The 27,325-nt window shown below is 36.3% G+C and overlaps 1 protein-coding gene across 1 annotated transcript; it reads left to right on the plus strand.

The window, feature by feature from the left end:
- The first annotated feature begins 12,763 nt into the window (after positions 1-12,763).
- On the plus strand, positions 12,764-26,044 carry LOC105042872 (uncharacterized). Its single transcript, XM_010920222.4, has 6 exons — positions 12,764-13,014; positions 14,982-15,133; positions 18,377-18,486; positions 18,573-18,658; positions 24,741-24,848; positions 25,734-26,044. Exons 1-6 carry the CDS (start codon positions 12,905-12,907, stop codon positions 25,867-25,869), a joined length of 702 nt encoding a protein of 233 aa, XP_010918524.1. The 5' UTR covers positions 12,764-12,904; the 3' UTR covers positions 25,870-26,044.
- The last annotated feature ends 1,281 nt before the right edge of the window (positions 26,045-27,325 follow it).

Here is a 27,325-nt window from a genome sequence, read left to right on the forward strand (position 1 = left end):
AAATTATCGTCCGTTATCAGTGATAATTGCTCTCGATAATCCGAAATGAGAGATGATTGACTTCCACATAAAATCACAAACCTTTGCTGAGGTGATGGTTGCCAATGGTTCTACCTCTATCGACTTGGTAAAATAGTCGATCGCGATGAATAAAATTTTTTTGCACCACCGCCATCGGGAATGGCCCAAGAATATCCATTCCCTAATGTGCAAAGGGCCATGGGGTTGTGATCGGTGCCAAAGGTGTTGAAGGTCGGCACTGAATGTATGAGGTCCTTTGGCATTGGTCGCACTTGTTTACCATATCGGCGGCATCCTTCTACATGGTTGGTCAAAAATATCCTTGTCATAGCATCTTATGAGCAAGAGCCGTGCCTCCCAAGTGATTGTCGTAAATTTTTTTGTGAACTTTCCATGGAGCATACTCTACTTCCGAAGGGTGGAGACAATGGAGCAAGGACAGAGTAAGAGACCTTTTATATAACCTTCCATTATAGACGAGGTACTGTATGGCAAGATATTTCAACTTCTTTGCCTCATCCCGATCGGTAGGCAATGTTCCATGCTGTAAATAGCATAAAATGGGATCAATCCAGCTCGGCTTAGGGTCTGTTTGCATTACTTCAGGTTTTTCAATGCTCGACTTCTCCAGAGTTTTCAGGTATGAGGTTCTTTTTAGATCGGCTGCATCCACTATTGCTAACTTTGAAAGTAGATCAGCTCGCATGTTTTCCACCCTCGTATCTATAGGATGTTCATTGTAGTAAAGCTGGAGGCAAGATCTTTGATTTTCTGTAAATACTTCATCATGTTCGATTTTTCAGCTTCATATTCTCCTTACACTTGACCGACGATAAGTTGGAAGTCGCTATAAACTCTGAGGTGCTTCACTCATAGATCTTTTGCCATTTTCAACCCGATTACCAGTGCTTCATATTCAGCTTTGTTATTAGAGATGAAAAATTCAAAGCACAAGGTGTATTCTGCGACCACCCCATTTGGACTGGTTAGCATCAGCCCAGCTTTCGAACCTATGGTGTTCGAGGAACCATCTATATGGAGAATCCAACATTCGTCGATTGTTGATCTAGCTTCCTCAGCATTCTTCTCCTCATCCAAGATAGGCATTCTAAGATGAAATCAGTCAATGCCTAATCTTTCATGGATGGTCGAGATAGATACTTGATGTCGAATTCACTCAGCTCAATGGCCCATTTGACTAATCGCCCTGATATTATCGATCGATGAAGTATCAATCAGATGGGTTGATCAGTGAGGACGGCTATAGTATGAGCTTTGAAGTATGGCCATAACTTCTTAGATGAGATCACGAGAGAATAGGTCATTTTTTCAAGCTTCATGTACCTAGTCTTGGCATCATGAAAAACTTGACTGACATAGTGGATCGGCTTTTGCACCTTCGCTTCTTGATGGACAAGGACATAACTGATCGCGGAGGGAGAAATGGAAAGATACAAGTATAATACTTCTCCAGGTTCAAGCTTGCTAAGGAGAGGAGATGACTCGAGGTACTTTTTCTGATCATCAAATACGGTCGGACACTCCTCTGTCCATTGGAAGTTCTTTGCTTGCTTAAATGCTTTAAAGAAAAGAAGGCTTCTCTCAACCGACCTTGATAATAGCCTATTCAGGTTGCAATCCTTCCAATCAGACACTGTATTTCTTTAATTATCCTTGATGGTTTTATTTTCTGAAGAGCTTGAATCTTTTCTAAATTTACCTCGATTCTCCATTATGACACCATAAAGTCGAAGAATTTACTGACGATGATCCCAAATGAGCATTTACTAGGGTTGAGCTTCATTCGAAATCATCATGAGGCTGTGAAGGATTCTTCAAGGTCGGCAATGTGATGCTTGGCAGCTTGACTTTTGACCAGCATATCATTGACGTACACTTTCATATTTTCACCGATCTGCTCCTTAAAGATCTTATTGACGAGTCGCTGGTAGGTCACTCCGATATTTTTAAGGCCAAATGGCATGATCCTGTAGCAAAAAAGACCTTGGTTAGTGATAAAAGAAGTTTTTTCCTCATCCTTAGGGGCCATCTAAATTTGGTTATATTCGATGGAGATATCCATAAATGATAGCAATTGATATCCTGAGGTCGCATCCACCTGCTGATCAATGCGAGGTAGAGAGTAACTATCCTTTAGACACGCCTTGTTGACGTTGGTGTAGTCGATGCAAGCACGTCATCTTCCATTGGGTTTTGGGACGACATTGGCCAGCCTTTTCGGATAACATACTTCTCGTATGAATCCAACTTTCAAAAGTTTATCCACCTCTTCTCGAATAGTTTTCTGTTGATCAGGAGCAAAAGAATGCTTTTTCTGTCTGATCGGACGATACTTCGGGTCCACATTAAATCGATATATCATAATCTCTAAATCTACACCTGGCAAATCTGAAGTTGACCAAGCGAATATGTTAGCATTAGCTTGCAAGAAAGAAATAAGGTGCTGATGATCTTCTTCACATAAATTTGAGCTGACCTACACCACTTTATTTGGGTCTTCACCAATAGGTACCGCTATCAAGTCTTCCGTAGGTTGTCCCCTTTTCTTGAATTTTTCATCTCATACATCTAACTCATTCGCTGACTGATCTATAGGTACGGCTCCTCGTAAGGTCGCCATATAACATTCCTTTGAAAGTTATTGGTTTCTTCGGAGCTCACCAACTCCTTTTAGGATAAGAAATTTTATCATCAAATAATAGATCGATACTACAGCTCGAAGTGCATTGAGCCCAGGCCAACCTAATATAGCATTGTACACGGATGGGCTTTTTACAACAAAATGGTTTATTTGTACAACTACTTATTTTGGAGCTCGTCCGGCAATGGTGGCCAGAGAGATTGTTCCTTCTACTGGGATCATAGTACTCGAGAACCCAATTAGAGGAATAATCCTCTTCATTAATAACTCAGAATCTAGGTTTATATGAACAAAAGCATCATAAAATAAGACATAACTAAATTTTCATTATCGACTAAGACCAGATGTACATCATAATTGGCAATATTTAAAGAAACAACAACAGGGTCATCATGGGGGCATTTTATTCCATTAAGGTTGGCATCCGAGAAAGTGACTTCGTTGCCAACCTTTTGTTCCTTCGCCTCATTATTTTTAGCTCAGCTTGGACTTGAAGCACATTGGTCGAAATGCCCCTTATAGATCATATGGATCTCCCCTGCAATTGATTGATCTCTGCGGGGATTCTCCTGTCAGGAAGGTTTTTCAAGTAGATTTCTTGAGATCTGGCATTCATCAACATACCGACACAGGCATCCTTGTCGAATCAATGCTTCGATCTCCTCCTTGAGCTATCAACAATCCTCTGTGTCATGCCCGTGGTCACAATAGTATCTGCAGTATTTGTTCGGATCTCTTTTGCATGCCGGGGTGATCATCTTTCTTGACTGCGGGAGCTCTTCTTGATACTCTATTTTTATAAGGATACAAGCTCGGAGAGTATTGAGAGGAGTAAAGTAGTGAAACCTTCACGAGGAAGATCTGGACCGATGAGGTGGTGCAGGGGATCTAGGTCGGTTATTTCGAGGGGTCCAGGAATGGCAAGGCTTAGGTTTTGGACGTCGGTGCTAGACTCAATGAGAATCTTTCTTCTTCTCATAGCCAGAATTCTGGTGTGATACTCGACCAAGATTCTCCTCTTATCGATCCCAAGCTTCATTGGCTTGAGTATAATTCTCGACTCACTCAAATATTTCAAAAAAATTCTTTGGATAGTTTAGATTGAGGGAATAAAGAAGATCATTCTACTAGAGCCCGATCTTGAATGCAGTCATAGCTATGGATTGATCCAAGTTCTACACTTCCAAGATCGCAGCATTAAACTGGCTTATATAATCCCGTAGAGATTCGTTCTCTCTCTACTAGATGCTAATGAGAAAGTCCAAATTTCATCGCTGTTGTCAACTGCTGACGAAGTGCGCAATAAAAAGTTGACTGAATTGGTAGAAAGAATTCATAGAGTCTGACTGCAAATTAGAGTACCAGTGATGAGCTGCTTTCCTCAGAGTAGAAAGGAAGGCTTGACAAAGAATTGCATCGCTAGCTTTCTAGAGAAGCATTAAAGTTTGAAAATTTTTTAAATGATCAATCGGATCGATTGTTCCATCAGAGGTCTCCATCTGAGGCATGTTGAATTGGGGTGGAAGAGGTTCATCCATTATCCTCTGAGTAAAGAGCAGATTAACATTGAACCCTAAGTCATCCTCTGGATGTTTTGGAGCCCAAAGTGCATCTAGCTGCTATTGCATCTCCCTGAGCTTCTTTTCCATCTCATTATCCCAAGTTCGTCGAGACTGAGGGGAAGCATGACCTGGTGTTGAATCTCTTCTAGAAATAGGAGTGGAGCATCTCCTAGTGTGGCGACGAGGTGGACTTGGTGGTCAGCTGTGGTGACTAGCTTCCACCCTTGGGCTACATGGAAGGTAATTCGCAAACCTTTCTTTGGCGAGCTGTGGGTCTTCTGCAGTAGGGGGTGGCTCCATATTTTATTGCATCCCCCTCACCACAGCTGAAAGTGCCTGTACCTGTTGGACAAGGCTATTGTATTGTTCATAGGAGATAGTTGGTACCACTGGTGCTGTCAGTGCGACTGGTGCCATGGGGGATTCACTGGTGGTGGTGGTGGTGAAGCATTGGTCGGCCCGGCATTGTTGGCCTGCCGATCATTTGTGCGCTGTGAGGCATTTGATGCTCCTCTATGTGTCCTCATGGTGATTAATGATCGATGATAAACTTCCTCTTCTCTCGAAGTAGGATCTTAAGACTAGCCTTGAAATAAGAACTTGATACTAGTCGAAGAGCTCCTTCCTCTAGTGCCAAATGTTGCTATCGATCTCCTCGCTTGAGGTCAGACATCAAAGTGGATGTGGCCGAAGTGAATCTGTCGTAGGGGCTTCATCCGAGCACCTGTAAAATAAGTCCACATCGAGAGAGGTGACTCTGATGTAGACCCTTCGATGCTTAAGTCAGGAGATGGAGAATGATGAGAGGAGAGAGTTAAGAGTTGATTGATTATGTACCTTGGAGGATCTTGAAACCTTTAATTTATAAGAGAGGAGTTTAAGTTGTATCTATCTCGGAGTCCTAACAGATCTCAGATTTATCATAGAGATAGATTCAGAGAAAGACTTTCCTTTTATGGAAGATTAGATCACAAAAGAAGTTCTTCCTTATCTGGACTTTCTCAGTTTGGAAAATCAGTTCTGCATAGCTCAGCTATAACTGATCAAGTTGGTCGTAACGGATGACCTATAGGTCATCTGAGATGATCTATTAATTGTCAAGAGCAAGATCCTATCCTGTGAAGCTGATATCCATCTCCGATAGCTCGGTTATGACTAGGGCGATGGTGAGGTTATTGGGGTCAAGGTCGAGGTATAGATCTACAACAGTAGATATTTGAGAAGTGATAGTGAATAGGACTTCTTGTGCAACTTTTCTTCATGAAGGAGATATCTGGGCGATTGATATTTTATCTTTCGAGCCTCTTTCAGGTCTGCAGGTAGCATTCCGTCTTTAAGATAATTAACTAATAGATCAATCTAAGAGGGTTCCTTGTTCATTTGCATCACGATCATTGGCCCCTCAATGCTTGATTTGTTCATTACTTCGAAGAAAGCCCTTTTAGGTAATTCGGATGGCACTGATGTTGCCATCTTAGATAATAAGTCAATCCGAGAATTCTCTAACCTGAGTATCTATTGGATTTTGAATTTGTTAAATGTGGACGTCAGATCTCTGGTCTTTTGAAGATATTTTAATATATGCTCCCTGCGGATCTCATAGTTGCCTTGAATATGTCTGATGACTAGTTGGGAGTCATTGCAGGTCCTCAAATCTTGTATCCCCAATTTGTTGATTATTTGGAGCCTTGCGACCAAGGCTTCATATTCGGCTTGTAGGAAATTTGAAGCGCAAGGTATACTTAACTACTGTTCCCTTCGGATCTGAGAGGATTAGTCCTGCTTCAGATCCTATGGAGTTAGATGAGCCATCCACGTACATCACCCAGGAATCAGTATTAGCTTCTGAAGGGCCTTCGTTTGTCGGCACATGGGGCTCGGCTTCTTGTTGCTCAGTTGGCTCATCCGGGATGGTACATTCGGTCATGAAGTCGGCCAAGATTTGAGCTTTAATGGATGATTGAGGTCGGAAGTGAATGTCAAACTCAGAAAGCTCAATCGCCCATTTCGTGATTCGTCCTGACATGTCTGGCTGATAAATTGATCTGTTAGGAGAATGATGATGTGAGCTTGGAAGTAAGGTTAGAACTTTCGAGCCACAATAAGGAGAGTGTAAGCCAACTTCTCCAGCTTTGAATATTGGATTTTTGCATCTCTTAAGATTCGGCTAATGTAATAGATCAGTTTTTGAATATTGTTCCATTCTTGGACTAGCACTGCACACATTGCGACAGGCAAAACTATAAGGTATAAGAATAGCTTTTCATCAAGACTAAGCTTGCCAAGTAGCAGGGCGAAATCAAGGTAGTCTTTGAGATCTACAAAGGATTTCTGGCATTCTTCAGTCCACTGAAATTTCTTTGGCTGCTTCAGAACTTGAAAGAAAGGTAGGCATCGTTCAACCAATCTTAAGACGAGCATATTTAAAGTGGCGATCTTTCGTGTGAGGTATCATACCTCCTTGATCATTCTTGAAGGAGCCATCTCCTGCACAGCCCTAATTTTCTCCGGATTGGTTTCTATTTCTCAGCTAGAGATCATAAAGCTTAAAAATTTTCTTGAAGTCACTTCGAAGGTATATTTAGCTGGATTCAGCTTCATCTTGTACTTCTGTAGGATAGCGAAGGCTTCTCTGAGCTCATCGATATGGATCCTTACAGACTTGCTTTTGACGAGCATGTTGTCCACATACACCTTCATATTTCATTCGATCTGATCCTTGAAGACTTTATTTATGAGGTGCTGATAAGTCAAAGATCCTGCAATAAAAGAGATCTCAATCAACAATAAAAGCTATTTTCTTCTCATCTTCAGGCATCATTCAGATTTGGTTATAATCGGAGAAGGCATCCATGAAGGTTAGGAGCTTATAGCTTGATGTGGTGTCGACCGACTGATCAATCCTCGATAAGAGGTAGCTAGTCGATATAGATTCACTATTTTTCATTCACTTTCTTCATCATAACCACATTCGCAATCTACTCTAGATAAGTTATTTTCTTGATAAAGCCTATCTGGAGTAACTTGTCCATCTCTTCAGCTATCATTTTCTGCCGCTTGGGCATGAAACTCCACTTCTTTTGGTTGAAGAGGTAGTGATTCAGACTCACATTCAATTGATGCACCATTACCGAGGGATCGATTCTTGGCATATTCGCCAGCATTCAAGCAAAGACATTCGTATTTTTCTACAAAAAGAAGGTCAACTAGTCTTTTGTTACCTGATCCAGACTCGACTCGATCTGAACTGTGTGCTTTTGATTTCCATCCACCAAGAGGATTGAGATAAGGTCCTCGACTGGTTCTCTCCACTCCTCGACAAGCTCATTGCGGGTGTCCAACCCTTCAACTGAGTATGGCTTGATAGTTTTGGCTCCTTAGAGAGAAATATTGTAGTAGTGACATGCTAAATCCTGATCTCCACGGACTTCTCTGACTCCATATGCTGCTAAAAATTTTATCTTCAGATGGTATGTAGATACAACGGCTCGGAGTGTATTCAGGCCTGGTCAGTTGAGGATTAGGCCGAAGGCGTTCGGACAATCAGGATAGCATTAGTTTGATGTGTTTCTCTGATTATTTGTTGATCTAGTAAAGGGTAATGTTTGATATCATTGCATTGTTTTCTTTTTGGTGATAACAGTTTTGCTGGTTTTACTCTCAGAATCTAGGTTATGTTCATTAGAAAAATATGCCAATTACAGTGGTGGATGCAATAGTGATTATAATTTGGATTAATATCCTTTGCAATCTCAAGTTTTATTATTCTTATTATTCGAGTAAAAATAATTAATTCTTAGATCTAGAGCAAGAAGCAATTAAGCATATACTTTTTTTGGAGAAATGTTGGGAGAAATTTGATAAACTATACTAAGAAAGTGTTACAATGGCAACCTTGATCAGTCACAAATCTAGCTTAATTCAGCCCTATTCCGATAAGGAATGTAATCTGCATAGTGCAATCAAATAGGGTAGCTAAAGAATTTCCATTTCAATTTGAAAATAAATTAGTAATAAATCAGTAGATCGATAAATAAAGCAATAAATCAGCAAATCAAAAAATAAAGTAAGAATGGCTAATCATCGGATTAGCAAATAAAGCAAGAATGACTGAAATTATAAACCACCTCTAGCTATTATTTTTCTCTTTGTTTTCCTTATCAATCTAGCTAGTGTAGAAGGCTATGAATAAGCTTGGCCGGCCATCCTTAAGGGATATGGATTACTATTTTTCTCTTATTTCTTTTAATTTTCAGCATTAATATTATTGCCTTCGAATTTCTTCTCATCCTAAAATCTGAGAGACTGTTGTTAGGAGAGGATAAACAGAAAGTTAAATAGATAGAAGAGCGAATGAGGAATGAGGAAAACAGTGATAAAGATATTAGCTACCAGGAGAAAAGCTAACCTCTAGGGAAATAATAGAATCCCCTAAAATTCAATGGACACCTAGAATAGGGAAAAAGGGTTTTATCATCTTTATAGTATTTCATAAGGCCAGTAATTAAGCATACTCTCATGTCATATGGAAGCCACCAAGAGACATCCTTTTCTTAGTCCTATTTGTAATGTCACATAGTGTCATGAATTTTTTGTATGAGGTACTTTTTTTCTATGACTTCAGGTTGAATGCTAAGGTAGAATGATATTGATTGACTGTAAACATAAGCATCTAGCTATGCCCAACTTGCTTGATAGCTGAATTACATCAAAGCTATAGCCTGCAAAATTAGAGATAACTAAGTGCCCCACGTCCATAGCAAACAGAAAATGAGGCCCTATTTGATGTGTGTGGCTATACAGAAAATGTTAGTTAAAGTGAACCAAATAGGCCCTTAAGCTTAAGCCCAATCTTTTACTGGATTGGGTCTCTTCGAATAATACTACGAGGATATCTCCTGCTCGTCTCCCTGTATAATCCAAACCCGAACCTGATAACCAAATCCATTTTTTATTGTTGCTACTATCCGGCCCACTTGCTTTCTTTTTTTTGCGTTGGGTTTTTGCTAGGATTTTATACTCTAAGGTAGGAGGGAAAGGAGGCAACTCTGAGAGCAAGCCTTCAGGGGCTTCTGAGCTCGGGCGTTCTTGCGGCGGTAGAGTGATGGAGGGGTTGACGGTGGCGGAAGCAGATCTGATGGTATATATCCATCTGTCCAAGGCCACCAAGATCCATCGTGCCATCCTTCATCAACCCAGCTCTCTCCTTTTCATGTCAGTTCCATTCCCCACTCGCCCCCCACCCTCTCCTTTCCCTCATCCTTCGTTTTTCTCATTTTTTTGTTAATTTTATGTTTCTTTCTGTTTCAATGTTTTGATTGTTTCTATTAATTAATCATTAATTTGATGTGCTTTTCTGATTATTTATTGATTTGGTGATAGATAATGTTTGATATCGTTACATTATTTTCTTTTTGGTGATAACAATTTTGCTGGTTTTGTTCTTAGAATCTAGGTTATGTTCATTAGAAAAATATGCCAATTACAGTGGTGGATGCAATAGTGATTATAATTTGGATTAATGTCCTTTGCAATCTCAAGTTTCATTATCCTTCTTGTTCGAGTAAAAATAATTAATTCTTAGATCTAGAGCAAAAAGCAATTAAGCATACACCTTTTTTTGGAGAAATATTGGGAGAAATTTTGATAAACTACGCTGAGAAAGTGTTACAACCTTGACCAATCACAAATCTAGCTTAATTCAGCTCTATTTCGATAAGGAATGTAATCTGCATAGTTGGAAATAAATAGAGCAGCTAAAGGATTTTCATTTCAGCTTGAAAATAAATTAGCAATAAATCAATAAATCGATAAATAAAGCAATAAATCAGCAGATCAAAAAATAAAGCAAAAATGGCTAATCAGTGGATTAGCAAATAAAGTAAGAATGACTGAAATTATAAACCAGCTTAGCTATTATTTTTTTCTTTGTTTTCCTTATTAATCTAGCTAGTGTAGAAGGGTATAAATAAGCTTGGCTGGCCATCCTTAAGGCATATGGATTGCTATTTTTTTCTTATTTTTTTTACTTTTCAGTATTAATATTATTACCTTCGGAGGTCTTCTCATCTTCGAATTTGAGAGACTCTTGTTAGGAGAGTATAAATCCTAACAGAAAGTTAAATAGATAGAAGAGCGAATGAGGAGCAAGGAAAACAATGATAAAGATATTAGCTACCAGGAGAAAAGTTGACCTCTGGGGAAATAATAGAATCCCCTAAAATGCAATGGACACCTAGAATAGGGAAATTGGGTTTTATCATCTTTATAGTATTTTCTAAGGCTAGTAATTAAGCATACTTTCATGTCATATGGAAGTCACCAAGAGACATCCTTTAGTCCTATCTGTAATGTCACATAGTGTCATGAATTTTTAGTATAAGACACTTCATTTTTGTAGCTCCAAGTTGAATGTTAAGGTAGAATGATATTGACTCTGTAAACATAAGCATCTAGTTGTGCCCAACTAGCTTGACAGCTGAATTATATCAAAACTATAGCCTGCAAAATTAGAGATAACTAAGTGCCCCACATCCATAGCAAACAGAAAATGAGGCTCTATTTGATGTGTGTGGCTATGCAGAAAATCTTAGTTAAAGTGAACCAAACAGGTCCTTGAGCCCAAGTTCCAATCTTTTATCAGATTGGATCTTTCTGAACTCTAATGCGAGGGTATCTCCTGCTCGTCTCTCTGTATAATTCGAACCCGAACCTGATAACCAAATCCATTTTTTATGGTCACTACTACCCAGCCCACTCGCTTTCTTTTCTTCCACACTGGGTTTTTGCTAAGGTTTTATAATTGAGGGTAGGAGGGAAAGGAGGCAACTTTGAGAGCAAGCCTTCGGAGGCTTTTGAACTTGGGCATTTCGTGGCGGCAGAGCGATGGAGGGGTTGATGGTGGCGGAAGCGGATCTGATGGTATACATCCATCCGTCCAAGGCCATCAAGATCCATCATGCCATCCTTCATCAATTTAGCTCTCTCTTTTTCACGTCAGTTCCATTCTCCACTTGCCCCCCACCCTCTTCTTTCCCTCATCCTTCATTTTCTTATTTTTTTGTTAATTTTATGTTTCTTTTTATTTCAATATTTTGATTGTTTCTATTAATTAATCATTAGTTTCATATGCTTCGCCGTTTATTTGTTGATCTAGTAATGGGTAATGTTTGATATTGTTTATTATTTTTTTTTGGTAATAATAATTTTGCTAGTTTCGCTCTCAGAATCTACGTTATATTCATTAGAAAAATATGGCAATTACAGTGGTGGATGCACTAGTTATCATAATTTGGATTAATATCCTTTGCAGTCTCAAATTTCATTATCTTTTTTGTTCGAGTAAAAATAATTAATTCTTAGATCTAGAGCAAGAAGCAATTAAGCATACACTTTTTTTGGAGAAATATTGGGAGAAATTTTGATAAACTGCATTGAGAAAGTGTTATAATGGCAACCTTGACCCGTCATAAATCTAGCTTAATTCAGCCTTATTTCGATATAGAATATAATCTGCATAGTTGAAAACAAATAGGGTAGCTAAAGGACATTCATTTCAGCTTGAAAATAAATCAAAAATAAATTAGTAGAATAGCAAATAAAGCAATAAATTAGTGGATCAAAAAATAAAGCAAGAATGGCTAATTAGCGGATCAAAAAACAAAGCGAGAATAGCAGAAATTATAAACCAGCTCTAGCTATTATTTTTCTCTTTATTTTTCTTATTAATCTAGCTAGTGTAGAAGGCCATAAATAAGCCTGGCCGGCCATCCTTAAGGGATATGGATTGCTATTTTCTACTTGTTTCTTTTAATTTTTAGTATTAATATTTTTAGCTTCGGAGGTTTTTTCATCCTCAAATTTAAGAGACTCTTATTAGAAGAGTATAAATCATAATAGAAAGTAAAATAGATAGAAAAGCAAATGAGGAACAGAAAAATAGTGATAAAGATATTATTTACGAACAGAAAAGCGGACCTTTGGGAAAATAATAGAATCCCCTAAAATCTAAAGGATACCTAGAATAGAGAAATTGGGTTTTATCATCTTTATAGTATTTCATAAGGCTAGTAATTAAATATACTCTCTTGTCATATGGAAGCCACCAAAAGTCATCCTTTTCTTAGTCCCATCTGTAATGTCGCATACTATCATGAATTTTTTGTATGAGGCACTTTCTTACGGTGACTTTGGGTTGAATGTTAAGATAGAATGATATTGATTGACTGTAGACATAAGCATCTAGCTGTGTGTCCAACTGTCTTAACAACTGAATTATATCAAAACTATAGTCTATAAAATTAAAATTAACTAAGTGCCTCACATCCATAGCAAATAGAAAATAAGGTCCTATTTGATGTGTATGCCTATGCAGAAAATCTCAGTTAAAGTGAGTCAAACAGCCTCTTGAGCCCAAGCCCAATCTTTTATCGAATTGGGTCTCTTCGAACCCTAATGCAAGGGCATCTCCTGCTTGTCCCCGAACCCGATAACCAAACCCATTGTTTACTGTTGCTACCACCCGGCCCTCTCGTTTTCTTTTCGTCCGTGATGGGTTTTTGCTAGGGTTTTACCCCCGGAGGTAGGAGGGAAAGGGGGCAACTCCGAGAGCAACTCTTCGAGGGCTTCCGAGCTTGGGTGTGCTCGCAGCGGCAGAGCGATGGAGGGGTTGATGGTGGCGGAAGCGGATCTGATGGTATACATCCACCCGTCCAAGGCCACCAAGATCCGTCATGCCATCCTTCGTCAACTAAGTTCTCTCCTCTTCACGTCAGTTCCATTCCCCACTTGCCCCCACCCTCTCCTTCCCCTCATCCTTCATTTTTCTTGTTTTTTCTTTAATTTTATGTTTCTTTCTCTTTCAATGTTTTGATTGTTTATGTTAATTAATCTGTAGTTTGATGTGCTTCTCCACTTATTTGTTGATCTGGTAATGGGTAATGTTTGATATCGTTGCATTGTTTTTTTTTTTTTTAGGTTATAACAGTTTTTCTTATTTCGCTTTCAGAATCTAGGTTATGTTCTTTAGAAAAATCTAACAATTTCAGTGGTGGATGCAATAGTGATTAAAATTTGTATTAATGTCCTTTGCAATCTCAAGCTTCATTATCCTTCTTGTTCGAGTAAAAATAGTTAATTCTTAGATTGAGAGAAGCAAGCAATTAAGCATAGAAATGTTGGGAGAAATTTTGATAAACTGTACCGAGAAAGTTGAATAGATAGAAGAGGGAATGAGGAACAGGGAAAACGGTGATAAAAATATCAACTACCAGGAGAAAAGCTGACCTCGGGGGAGATAATAGAATCCCCTAAAATCCAATGGATACCTAGTATAGGGAAATTGGGTTTTATCATTTTTCTAGGATTTTATAAGGCCAGTAATTAAGCATACTCTCATGTCATATGGAAGCCACCAAGAGACATCCTTTTCTTAGTCCAATCTGTAATGTCACATAGTGTCATGAATCTTTTGTATGAGGCACTTCCTAAAATTCAGTGACTTCCGGTTGAATGTTAAGGTAGAATGCCATTGATTGACTGTAAACATAGTCTTCTAGCTGTGCCCAACTGGCTTCACAGCTGATCCTTTGCCATTGTTGGTTTAAACCTTTTCAGATCCTTTCTGAAATCAAGGAGGCTGAAAAGATGTCTTTGGCTCTTTGCCTTGTCACATACATGTCTTCATCATGTAAATGAGTATTATTTTCTACTAAAAAGAATGAGCATATGATTTCAAATCAGGATGAGATTTGTAGGAAGACGATCTGATAACATCTTGAGCCCAAGAAGTTTGACCCAAACTTTGTAGAATTGGTGCACATATGGTATTATTTTTAGTTACAGTCTTAGCATACCAATTGCATGCATTTGCTAACCCTATATAGCCATTAGTAGTGTGACGTTTGCTACCTTGTAGCCTGCAGGACTTTTCTTCCTTAAGGATCATCACATTGTGGGAAAACTATTATCTTGGTCCCTTTGACTCACCAAACCAGCCTCCTTTTGCCTTCTGTTTGTGAATTTAGTAGCTTGTCATCCTTGAAAAACCAAACCAACATCCTGCTCTCTTGATTTTCAGAATATAGTTCCATGGTCTCAGAGTTACCAAACGTTCTATGCCTGTGTAATGCTTAGATTAACTAGGACACTCTTGATGTGGTTGGTTGGATCGGGGCACTATTGAACTTGTAGAGGGTGGAAATTCCTTCTCGGGGGACAAACTTCACATAAAACAACTTCACCTTCCATGATTGTTTGGACCCTTAGTAGCTTGGTAGTTAAGTAAAAATGCTCTCTCTCTCTCTGATGTAGAGGGATTTGGAAGGCAAGAAGAGAACCCTTTAAACATTTCTTTGTCTCATTTAAGTAACTTGAAAATTCATCGGTATATATATATATATATATATATATATATATATATATATATATATATATATATATATATATATAATATATATATATATATATATATATATATATATATATATATATATATAGTGTGTGTGTGTGTGTGTCTGTATTTATAAGCGTATGTACGTGTATTTATGTATTTCTATATGTGGTACTAGAAACAATAGAATTTAATGCGTAATTCAGCATGCTGATCAGCATTATGCTACAGGAAAAAGGGCTAAGTGATTCAATTTATCAATCTGGAGATACAACTACTGTAATGATATATGGTGAAAGGGAGGGTTCACTGCATACCTTTTACGTTTTGTTTTTTCTTCTTACAGATATGATGAAGTCCTTGAAGGTGTGCTCTTAGCATATGAAGTGAATATTCGAAGTAAACGTGCAAAGATTCTTCCAGGCTTAATACCATATTTTGGAGTAAAACTAAAAGCAAATTTGCTGCTCTTTTCCCCAAAGCCAGACATGTTATTAGGTATTGTGATCATCTGATTCTTAACAAATTTTGTAGCCTGTTGATTGCTCCTCATCCTTTCTCTCACAACAGCTAATACAACCATACTTGAAATAAAATTAGAAAACTGGTGCTTGTTCAGAAGATTAATTTGATTTTCATTTATTGCTTTATGTGTGAAAGAAGTTGGCATCACTTATACAAGGAAAGAGAGGTAAATGAATTTCAGGGTAAGCTTTTGATAATTATGTATAAGCACTAATAAGTTGTATCATGCTTTCCTTTACAGTATTATATGACATAAATATTACTAGATCAAAGTAGACCAAATTGATCAATTATTTTGCTTATTCTCTTTCTGATGCTAGGAAGGAATAATATATAAGCTCTAGCAAGTTTGTGTCACTTATACATAGAAGGAGAGGTAAATGAATTTTATGATAAGCTTTTGAAAATAATGTATAAGCACCAATAAATTATATCATGTTTTCATTTGCTGGATCATATGACATAAATATTACTGGATCAGAATGTACCAAATCAATCAAGTATAAGCTCTAATAAGTTATATCATGTTTTCCTTTACTGGAGCATATAACATAAGGGTTACTAGACCAAAATAGACCAAATTGATTGAGTACTTGAAGAACTATCCCCAACTTTTCCTGCAATTGGTAGAGTTTGCCCAATTCTACTAATGGACAATGCTTATCCTAGCATAATGGGCCTTACATCTCATCCTGCAGGTTTCATAATATTCACTTGTCTTTGTGTTTTCATGGCACAGCCCCCGCTCCCCTCACCCTCCTTCCATCCCTTTCCTTTCCCTTTCTGAGAAAAAGGGAAACAAAAAAGATGCAGCAGTTAAGTGGTACAGAACAAGGAGAGTGAATTTGATCCGCACTTTATCTTGATGGTCTCAAAAGAAGATGGTCATGCATGTCAGTGTTCACTGCTCAGTTGAAGCATTCTGGTTTTTTGATATAGGCTTTAGTTTATTTTTTGAGTTAGATTTTTTTTTTTCCATAAAAGTCATATTGTTTATCATGGTCATGGCTTTTTTATTTTATCATAGAGCAATTTCCCTCATTAGTAATGTCAAGAATTAATATATTATTATTATTCAAACTATTTTGAAGTTTTTTAAACTCAAAGAACGTTTAGTTTAGTCTAAATTATTTCAGGGATTTTACTGGGTTTTATATAAGATGTTTTGAAGGTATATGTTTCGTTGTTTGATAGTAATTTTGGAACTTTCTGAGGTTCAGGCTGGTTGCTTCCTTTTGATAATCTTTCTTATAGCTGTTGATTTTTCTTATACCTGTGTGTGTGTGGCAATGATGACAAAGTTGGAAGATGTTTTGTTAGATCTAAGCTAGTGCTAAGACCTGGAGGTTCTAACTTTAGTAATGATGACTAGTTATCTACCTGGACTTATGGTATCTTTATCAACAAGTACAAATGTCTTTATTTGTCCTCAATAAAACTATTATTTTGTCATGTGTCATTGTTCTTCATTAACAATCAAATATTGTGTGTGTCTCTTGTAGCGTATAATCACAAAGTTGGAGCACTCCATGGTCATATGTTGAATCGAAGTGGTAGACTTATTATTAGATCAGCTAGTGCTAAGACTTGGATGTTCTAACTGTAATAATGATGAGCTTATCTACTTAGACATATGGTATCTTTATTTCTTTGTCCTAAATATGATTATTATTTTGTCATGGGCCATTGTTCTTTGTTAACAATCAAATGTGGAGATAATTAAATTATTTTGATGGTTTTGGACTGGTTATTAGGGAAAACATGCATTCTAAAGGTGAATTTACATGTTGAGATAAAGCTGACATCTATTCCCGGTCAATTTTTTTTCCAATCTTGTTTGAATGAGAATAGTATATTGTCAATTTATGAATTGCTTCTCTTAAGCACTTTCTTAATTGACATCATTTATGGAGTTGGAGCTTTATATCTTGAAGTAAATTTGTACTCTGTGAAAGTCAAACATTCTACACTGACATCGTTTGAGATGTGTTGGCTCATTATGAAATCAGGTTATGGTATATGTTAATAATGCATATTGAATGATTAGGTGGACTACACAACATGATAAGAATAAATTTAATGGCGTTCTTATGGAAATCTAGATTTTAGAGGTTTAACTTGTTTGACAATGAAGATTCCATGTTCAAATAGCTGTTTTGGCTGACAAAATACGGTTTATTTTGGTATACTTGTAGCTGCTGTTTTTGTACCATGCACCTTTGCAAGAATTCTGTTATCACAGCTTAATTTGGATGTTTTATTACCTTTTTTCTGTTTCCTATTAGAAGAATTGGAACCAAAAAATTGATGGCTACTTAGGATGCCTGGGAGGATATTTTGGGTCTGTTGGAACCAGCATTAGATCGATGAAGAGATATAAAGCATGACAATTGCTAATTTAGCTATTGATGAATCCAGTACATCATTTTACTTTTATTGCTTGTATCTTTTGTGCAAATATTTCTTGCTAGATGCATATAATTTGCTTTTTAATTCATTTTACACCAACAATTCCTTTTGCTTTTTTTTTTTTTAAAGTAGCTTCAGCGTGGTGTCATCTTATTGCATTAATAAAGATATTAATTGTTGTTGATCAAATTTCTTTTAGAGGAGAGGATAAAAGTAGCATCCTGTTCATCATGGAAGTATTCTTTATAGATAGACACAAGCATGCGTAATTCTGTTGTCATGATGTTTAGCTTGTTCATGTGAAACTGAGCAACATTTGTTCTGGAGAGTAGCTGACTGATTCATCTTGCTCAGAGCCAAGATTAGCTGTAAACTGGTAGAAAGTTTAGGTACCATTGACTACATTAAATGAATAAAAATGTATTAAAAATTTAAAATGATATTTGGTAGCCTACTCACATATTTTGAAGCTTGAATCTGGCACTTAGATGTTCTGGCTAGTGTAAATTCATGTGATTATTTCATGATGATAACAAGTGTCCTAGCAGCATTAATTGCTTATTTTCTGTGTTTTGTGAATTATCCCCAATGTTACTTCGCACAAATATTTAGGAAAAAAGTTACTGTTTTTTTTATTTTGGTGACTAAAGTGAAGAAAACTGTTGTGTAAGTTTTTTGGATGAATTGCTTATTATATTTATAAACAAGATTTTGTTTTTGATAGAATTGTATTAGGCTTTTGTGATGAAGCTAAATTTGCATGTATCTTGATTCATCATATAATCAAATGTTATGTTATTACTCCAGAAGGAAAGGTTGTCAAGCTGGGAAAGGAATCCATCCATGTCATTGTACTTGGCTTTTCTTCAGCAGCCATTGTGTTGGAAGATATCCGGGAAGAGTTCAAGTATAAAATTGTAAGAAACAAATAATTGTTTTCAATAAGTTGGATGGGAAGGAGAGTTCATTTGTTCATTTTTTAATCTGACATTTGCTTTCACAGAAACATGGTGCTGGAGTTTTTGCCAGTTTGTACCATAAGCGACATGTAATCAAAGTTGGGAGCATGATACGGTTCTCGGTCAAAAGGTGATATAGAAAGAATTAGAAATTATTATTGAAGCGACCTGATTCCCTTTTTCCGATGTTGCTTTTTGTTAAGAAGTAAATCCTAAAATTTTATGCTACTTTCATTTGTTTATTCACCTACAATATATATTTGATAAAAAGTTTTTGCAAGACAGTTAATGTTAGGCATAAATTTCTGTATACATACATACATATACACGCACACAGGTACTCAGACATGAATTTGATTTCATTGTATTAGTTCAATAAATATGAGGAATCCAAAGCAATTTTTTTGGCTATAATGGTGTAATATTGTTTTTTTATAAAATTGATAGTAGTTGAAAATACGAGGATTTTATTAAATGGTAAATTACACAAAAAATCAGTAAAATATCCACTTTTTACTTTGACCACTTTTTGGTATTTGTTGCACTTTGGGGCTTTGCTCTAAACAGAAGATCGAGTTTGCCCTTTTAACCTATTGGGCATTGCATAGCTACCACATCTCATCATTGCTTTATAGGGATGGATAAAGTCCATTTTGGCCTTCTATTTTTGTAAATAGGATGACTTGAATAAAGAGTTTACACTCTTTAGTGAATGGTGCCAGCTAGTCTATCAAATAAATCAAAGCTGAAGAGAGTCTCAAACTGCCAGCTCAATATAAAATACTAAATCATGCATCTGTGCTACAGTAAGAAAATTTGTTAAACTATTAACATCATCAAAGAATAAAATTTTACATTCTCACTGAGGTTAGAAAACTAGAAAAGTAAGGATGTAAATGAATCAAAAGTATGATTTAATTTGGTATCCGTGCTTGATCTGATTAAATATATGTTAAATATGTTTGACTTTTAATTACCAATTTTTGGAAATGGATCTGGTCATGCTTTTCCTTTTCAAATATGCTTATGGATAACCATATAGACACATAATATGTGTAAATCATCTTGTTCAGATTCTGGTGTAAATAACATTGTGGATTAGATTTTAAAACATGCAGAAATATGCTAGATACATTCATCATACACGTGTTGAGCCCATCATATTTGGATTCATGCTTTTAATTTTGAGTATAAATATGTTGTGTTTTAGACAGCCACAGAGTAGACATGGGCCTGTCGAGATTGATTGCAACTAGATTTCTAATTTTGTTTTCCATCCTTTTAGAGCTAACCATCAGTTTTTGAGCTAGTAGACGGATTTTGCCACAAATTAGGCAGATTCCTACAAAAAAATTACCAAGCATGTAGGCAACCCATGATCAAGTACCATTGCATAACCGTGTGGCTTTGTCCCAATTATATGGACTATTTTATGGATCCCTTTTTACAAAGTAGGCCTGCTTGACTCCAACTCTGATGTTATTTCAAGCTTTTCTATACCTTTTCTTACAACCTCAGCCATGTTGCTTTAGATATTTCCCTAGTGCTACATCTTTCATGCAAGTTGAAATGCTTTTTTTGTTAACAAAAAATAGAACTTGCTCGAATCTTCGTTTTATGTCCCCATATCAATCATTTGTCATTAGTTTGTGCAAATTCTGCATTTTCTCTAATATATGTTGTTTGCAACTTATGCTTTCTAGTTTTTTTATGCATCCCAATTAACATTCTTGTTTTTGTTACACTCGGTTTGTTTTCTCGAACACTCTTTATTGCCCAACATTTTAAGCCATATGACATTGCATATTGTTATATAAATTTCTGTTTTAGTCGCAAAGATATGCATCAATCATATAATATCCTAGAAGCACCTCTTCACTTTATCCAAGTAACTCTACTTCTATTACATACATCTTCATCCATCTTTCATTTATTTTGTACCATGGATCTTAAATAACAAAACAATTACCTTGTGGCATATATTGTCCATTGCAAGGTTTTAAATCCTGTGGGATGGAGGTGTCCCGATATCTCCATGGAATGGGACGCCCCATCGTCCCGTCCCATCCCGACAGCTGTTCCGAACATGCATCTTGGTAAATATGCTCCTTTTCTCTCCCCTTCTTTTTTCATTTCTATCTTTTTTTTCATTTCTTCATTTCTTTCTTTTTCTTCTATCTTCCTTTCTTTTCTTTTCTTTTTGTTTTATTTTCTTATCCTTCCTTTATTTTTCTTTTCTTTTTTTATTCTTTCTTTTTTCTTTCCTCCTTTCCTTTCTTTTTATTCTTCTTCTTTCTTTTTACTTTTTTTCTTTCTTTCTCCTCTCTTTCTTCTTCTCTCTCTGCATGGATGGATTTCAGAGTTCGGACCCCGTCTCTGTTTCATTTTCTCACAGGAACGGGACGGAACGGCCTGGACACCCCCGGTCCCGTCGGGACGTAAAATCTTGGTCCATTGAATCTCAAATGGATCCTTATCTTTATTTCCATTTTCTTAATAATTACTTCTACACTTTCTCTTTGTTCTGCTGATTTTTAATCCCTTATCTCTAAAACTTTCTTCCATAAACCAATTTAGCATTTCATCCAGTTTGTTTTTCATCAGTCAACACTAATTGTTTGCAAATGCAACAAGTATAAATCATGTTGCATCTTGATGAATATTAGCAATAACTTCATATGTAAAATGTTTATGAAGATATGGAATTGGTGTTGATCTTGGTGCAAACCTATTTTGAGTCAGTATTTTAAAATGCGGTGCATGAGGCAACATATAAAGCCACATATGCATATGCAGTGCCCTGACCACACTGCGTATGCTATATGTGGCTATTAATGTGATCAGGCTACACATGAGGCAAAAAGATGGCTTGCTTAGCACTTTGTGGACACGTGCAGTAGGATTAGTATGATGTGACTGCAGATGCAGCCTGCTTATCGTTTTCTGATTGCATATGTGGCCCTTTTAACATTATGCAACCATATATGTGGCCACTTTTGTATGGGTTCATATAAATAAGGTGGCTTCATGCTAATGGTTGGTTTGAATATGGGTTTAAATCCGGCCAGGTGGATGTGCGTCAACACTACAAATATGTTATTTGTTCTATAGTTATTGCTAGCTAGAGTCAAGAAATAAGCACAGATTGCTAGATGTTGTTATTATTAATATTGCTGTTATTTATAAAAATATTACTATTATCATTATATATATTGTCTTTTATTTATTTTTAATTATCATTATATATATTGTCTTTTGTTTATTTTTAAACATTTAGAATACTAATTGCATGTGTGTGCCTACATATGCAACCTTTGCACATGTGCTAGGTGGCTCCTTGACTGTTTATATACCACAGCTGTCTGTTAAAACAAATGTGAATGGAAATATACTTGTACCAAAATAACATCTAATACTTGCTGATTCTCATACATGGCCTCCATGATTTTAATATACTATTTGTGTCCTCAAACTTGTGTTCAAGACGCCTTTGCAATTTGTGTCCATAATACTGGATACAATTCTCTCCCATATCAGGTAGCTATCTAAATGTCCTATCCAATTGCTATCCTTATTGTTGTTACCGAATAAGGCCATTGTATTTCAGATTTGAATGAGATATGGGATTTGTACTTGTGAATAAAATGCATATTCAAATAGGAATATGAATGTCCAAATAAGGTCATATACACAGGTTGTAATATATGCTGTATATACAGTTAACATTAATGTAGGTGCCCACACCCTTGAATTTGGTTGTAATTTGTACTTGAGATCATATCCAATGGTTCACATTTCAGTTGTGGGCTTGAAGAGTCACTTCAGCAAGATAAGAGTGGCTCAACATCAATGTGTGGTGTGGATGCTAAATTTGATTTTATCTAAAATACACTAAGGTGATTTCGCATTCATGAGAGCACTTATACTGCAACCTGATATATAATGAGAGTGAAGTATGAAGATTTGGCAGTGAGCCTAAATATTGAAGATGCATCACATGGAGAACACATCAACAAAGATCCACAAATGTAGAGTTCCAAGATCAAATATTTTACAGAAGAAAACTTGAGGAATAAAAATAAACTCTCTGATAATCTCATTATTGATATCCACAGTATAATATAGGCGATTTGCTACTAGCACAAGAATTACCAAATTCATCTGTAATTAATCCATTTCAGGAGAATGTCTGGATTTTTTTTTTTTGTTGATGAGAAATTGGTCCTCTTTAGTTGGTGGTTATGGTTGAAGTCTAACATTATGATGTTCCATTCCTTGCTAGCTTTTAAATTCCACCATTGTATGCCATCCAATGGGTTGTCAGGTGCCTAGCAATCATGAAATAAAGTGCACCACCATTTATTGGGAACGAGAAACAAATTTTGTACATCTAAAACATTTAAAAAATATGCATATCATCTGAGATAGATCTAAAGGCTGGCATTTTAATTTTCTTGAATCTTTATATCTTTGTAGTTCAAATCCTCAAAGGCTGTCTTTCCACCACAATCAATGTTTCACTGGTTGGCTAGAGGTGCAAGAAGAATGATAAGAGAATTAAATGATATTAAATACTTATATGGATGCATGGAAAGTAGAGTAAGAGATAAGAGCGTAGGGGACCATTCATAACATAAAAATTAGAGGGAAATTGCTTGTAAATGAAATAGTATGTGGCGAGGTGTAGCACAACCTCAATGTGGAAAGGAATTTTAAATTTGAGGATCAGAATAGAAGAAAAGAGTTGAAGAGGAAGGGGGATCTGGCCAAAGAAGAGTTTGGATGGAAATAGAGAAATGATTTTAAAGGATTTTCCATTTTTGAAAGCTTGGCATTTATAAGACATCAGTGGTCAAGTAGGTTCAAATACTCAGTGGTAAGATGTGGATGATGCATATCGTTCATGTTTGCCATATACTGGTGTCAGTCACAGTGATGCATCAATTATCAAATGTCTATGCATAACAGCCTGAAGTAATCTAAATGTTACATTCAGCGATCTAGCCTTATTAAGTTATTGTTGATTTAGGTTGGATGGATTTGCATCTCCATCCTGCATGTTTTATGAGGGCATTTGCAAAGTTTTGTTCATGGGCCAAGATGCGAGCTACCTATGACATGATGGATTTTGATTGGATGACAGCAGCCTTAAGTCAATATATCCATCACATGGGAAAAAAATAATAAAGCACAACACAGAAATAAAATAAAATATTCTGGTCAATGTCCTCGAACAGGTCTTGTCTAAATATATGATCTATTCTTTTATTCTTCCATCGTGGATAAGCTGAGTTACCTCTTTTCTTGTTAGATTTTTTTTTTTTTTTTTTGAGACAATGTTTGTTTCACTTTTTGTTTTTTTTTTTTTTTTGTTTTTGTGCTTTTGAGATGAATATAATTCCTCTGGCAGAAGTTATCATTGTACCCTCTATCAACTTTGCTAGTGTAAGGGAATTTGGAAGGCTGTTCCATGGTACTGTTGCATGGAACTAGACATGAGAATTGGACTTGGACACATCTCTGGCTCAGCAACATGGGTGAAAATAAAAAGAAGATACAAGGACACATAAGAGCAAAACAAATTCTAACTAATTTGTATATATTCGAGTTATATTCGATAATGTAATTAGAAAATAACAGGAAGAATCAAACTGTCAACCAATCCTTTGGAGTTACAATTAAATGAAGTTTGTCTCTCTACCTGCTAGCTGGCCATATTGGTTTAATGGCAAGCCTCTATCTTGCCCAAAATTGCTTAATCAAGTAGACCTAATTTAGAAGGTCCCCATTAGGCTGAGAGCAAATCACAAAATCTGTTCGATCATTCCATGGAACTGTCTCAACTTTGAATTCTGCTTTTAGCCAACCTCCTAAGATATCAATGGTGGTGGTGATGGTTAATTACTTTATGCATCCCAACTCTTGAACCCTAATGTTCAACAACAATCAAGAAAGATCATGACAACAACCAAAAAGTGGAAGTAATCAAACATGTGTTATGGTATGGTGACTGTTTTTTGTGTTATTTATTTGAATCTGTTATTAAATCAGCAAATCAGATCAAGTTTCTGTGCTTGCAAATTTCTCATTTTTTGATTGACAATGCATATAGATATAACTGGCATGCCAAACGCCAGATTTGAATTGTCATAAGGATGTATTTGTTTTGTCACACTATCTGATTTTTTTTTATATATATTAATTTCACACAGTTTGGATGAAGAAACACTCCACATTTCGGGGTCATTAATGCCGTGTCAAACTGGATGCATTCGCTGGCTGTCCAAACATGGTGCAGAAGATGAACCAGAAATTAATCGGTTCGAATTTGTTCTTATATTAATCTTCCTTCTCAATTTAGTTTTTCTAAAGAACTGTGGAATTATTATGCACCTAGCTTTATGGGTGGTAATGGGTCAGTTTGAGTCAGGTTACTATATATACAAGTATCTCTAGGAAATTGGCCCATACTTGACCTGCTATCTGGTCATTGTTGCTCAATCCTTGTCCATCACTAGGTTAATCTTATTGACCAGTTGCATTCAATCCACCTGTCGTACTTATTGAACTTGGCTTAATCTACTAGGGCCGCTACTCTTCCCTCTTGCAAGCACATTTCTGAAACAATAAGTCCCTTAAAATTTCTTTGTCAGGATTTTAACATATATTTCAAGTTGTATATTTAGCTCTACTTGGCTTAATCTTCTAGGGCTGCTTCTTTTCCCTCTTGCAAGCACATTTCAGAAACAATAATTTTCTTAAGAATTATTTTTCAGGATTTTAACAAATATTCCAATATGTATATTTTACTCTACTTGAATGCTGCCTATAACACTGAACTGTTTGACTTGGGTCACTAGTTCTAAACCTATATTTGTCTGCATATGAAACATAGGGGAACCATTCTTATGTTTGAGCAGGGGGCTTTGTAGATCACCTCTGGAATCGCCATACCTAGCTGTCTGAAACCATAGCTGCAGTGAAATGGCCCAATTTATTGGCACTTTGAGCTTGATTTGTTTTCCTTGGAAGAAACGAGAATATCATATAAGGAGGAAGTACTTGTTGCAGTTTCCTGTTATCTACGTCTGTGTGATTGTTGATGACAACTTAAGCTCATATTGCTTCAAATAACGCTGTTCCTTTTTTTCCTATTTTCCTTTTACCAACATGTGATTGTATACATTTGCTTTGAAATTATGCAGAAGTCTCAAAAGACATAGGGAAAGGGACATAAAAATGGAAATTGAGGAGCAAGACTCCAAATTAAATAATGAGGGTGATCAGGCAGCGAATTTAAGCCGTGCGCACAAGTCTAGAAAGAGAACTGCTGGAGAGTGATTGATATTTTCAGTGGCTTCTCATTTTTGAGCGAATACCATTTGGGAAAAATATTGTGGTCAAGCAATATTGCGGGAACTTATGTGTTGCTCTCTGTAAAATTCTGTACAAACAAATTATCATTTTATTACAATTTTAGTATGGGAAATATTTTAAATGTTAACTGTTTAAGGTATATCTACATCTTCAGTATGGTGGATAATTTTGTAGCAAGCTACTATTATATAGAGACAGAGATATTTATGTTGGACACTCCGAGGAACTTCAAGGTTTCACAAAGTAATAGAAGTCTGATAAGCTACAGTGGCTCAGAACTAGGTTAAGTTACAGGATTCCAATTTCGGAAGCTTGGCATGTCCGATTATGTAACCAGAATTCACCATTTTTTGTATGTCCATTTGGTTTTGTACTGAGTTGCCTCCTGTTCTACTGCTTAGCAAAGCCATGGGACTATTAACCACTTGACAAGGTCGAAGACGTCATTATCTTCAATGCTTACGTTATACAAGGCCTGCTTTTTGTGCAGTCCAGAAACCTTTTTTTCAAGCACAGTAAAAGACAATATCAGGAGCCTGTTTGGTGGCTTATTGATCTGTGTCACATTGCTGAAGTTCTGGTGCAGATTCCTTGTCTTTAATTGGGTCCTTTTAGTTAGTTGAGTGATTCAATCATGTCTTTAGTTGGGTCCATTAAGTTAGTTGAGTGATTCAATCTGATCCTTTGCCCACCCACCATTCAATGCCGTTTTAGCACCCTCTCAAATGTTGAAAATATTCTGTGTTGATAACTCCAGAAAGGACTTAAAAATAAATAAAAGAAACAAGAACTTTGACAGGGCAAAGAAAAATCGGTGGGGAAAAAAAAAAATTGTTAGTGACATTTTATCGAATAAGCTCTCAGCTTGTATTTCCCTTGGGAGAGTACAAGCATGGGGTGGTGGGAAAGCAATGTTGCTGGGTCCATGAGGGCAGGAGGGTGGTGTGTGGTAGGTGGAGGGGTGTTTGGTTTGCATTATCTGTGCCAAAAAAAAAAAAAAACTTTTTTTACAATATTTGTTAGCATAATCATATGGATTTGATGCATTATTTTAATTCTAGCTTTGCTTGCTTGTACCTTAATTTTGTTGTTGCATACATTATACACATTATAATCACTTAAGATCAGGTTTTCATTGAAGCACTTAATTATCCCAAAATATTAGTTAGATTAAAATTTTTAAAGAATCAAATTCACTCTCTTTTGGATTACTATTTTTCTAGACAATACTACTAGAGTTTAGAATTTTACTAATAAATTTTTAGTGATAAAACACAGATCTAGTCACCAAAAACCTCATATATGTTGATGAAAATATATATTGATGAAAATAAAAAAAATATCAAAACATTTTGGTTAACACTTTTAATGACGAAATGACGAAATCAGATGTTGTCATAAAATATATATCTTTTTGACT

Source organism: Elaeis guineensis, chromosome 4, assembly GCF_000442705.2.
Source record: "Elaeis guineensis isolate ETL-2024a chromosome 4, EG11, whole genome shotgun sequence".
In the NCBI taxonomy this organism is placed as follows: Eukaryota; Viridiplantae; Streptophyta; class Magnoliopsida; order Arecales; family Arecaceae; genus Elaeis; species Elaeis guineensis.

Coding starts and splice junctions, on each gene's coding strand:
- LOC105042872 (XM_010920222.4), top strand. CDS start 12,905: ATGGAGGGGTTGATGGTGGCGGAAGCGGATCTGATGGTATACATCCAC. Junction 13,015..14,981: donor CTAAGTTCTCTCCTCTTCAC/GTCAGTTCCATT, acceptor TTCTTCTTACAG/ATATGATGAAGTCCTTGAAG. Junction 24,849..25,733: donor GATGAACCAGAAATTAATCG/GTTCGAATTTGT, acceptor GAAATTATGCAG/AAGTCTCAAAAGACATAGGG.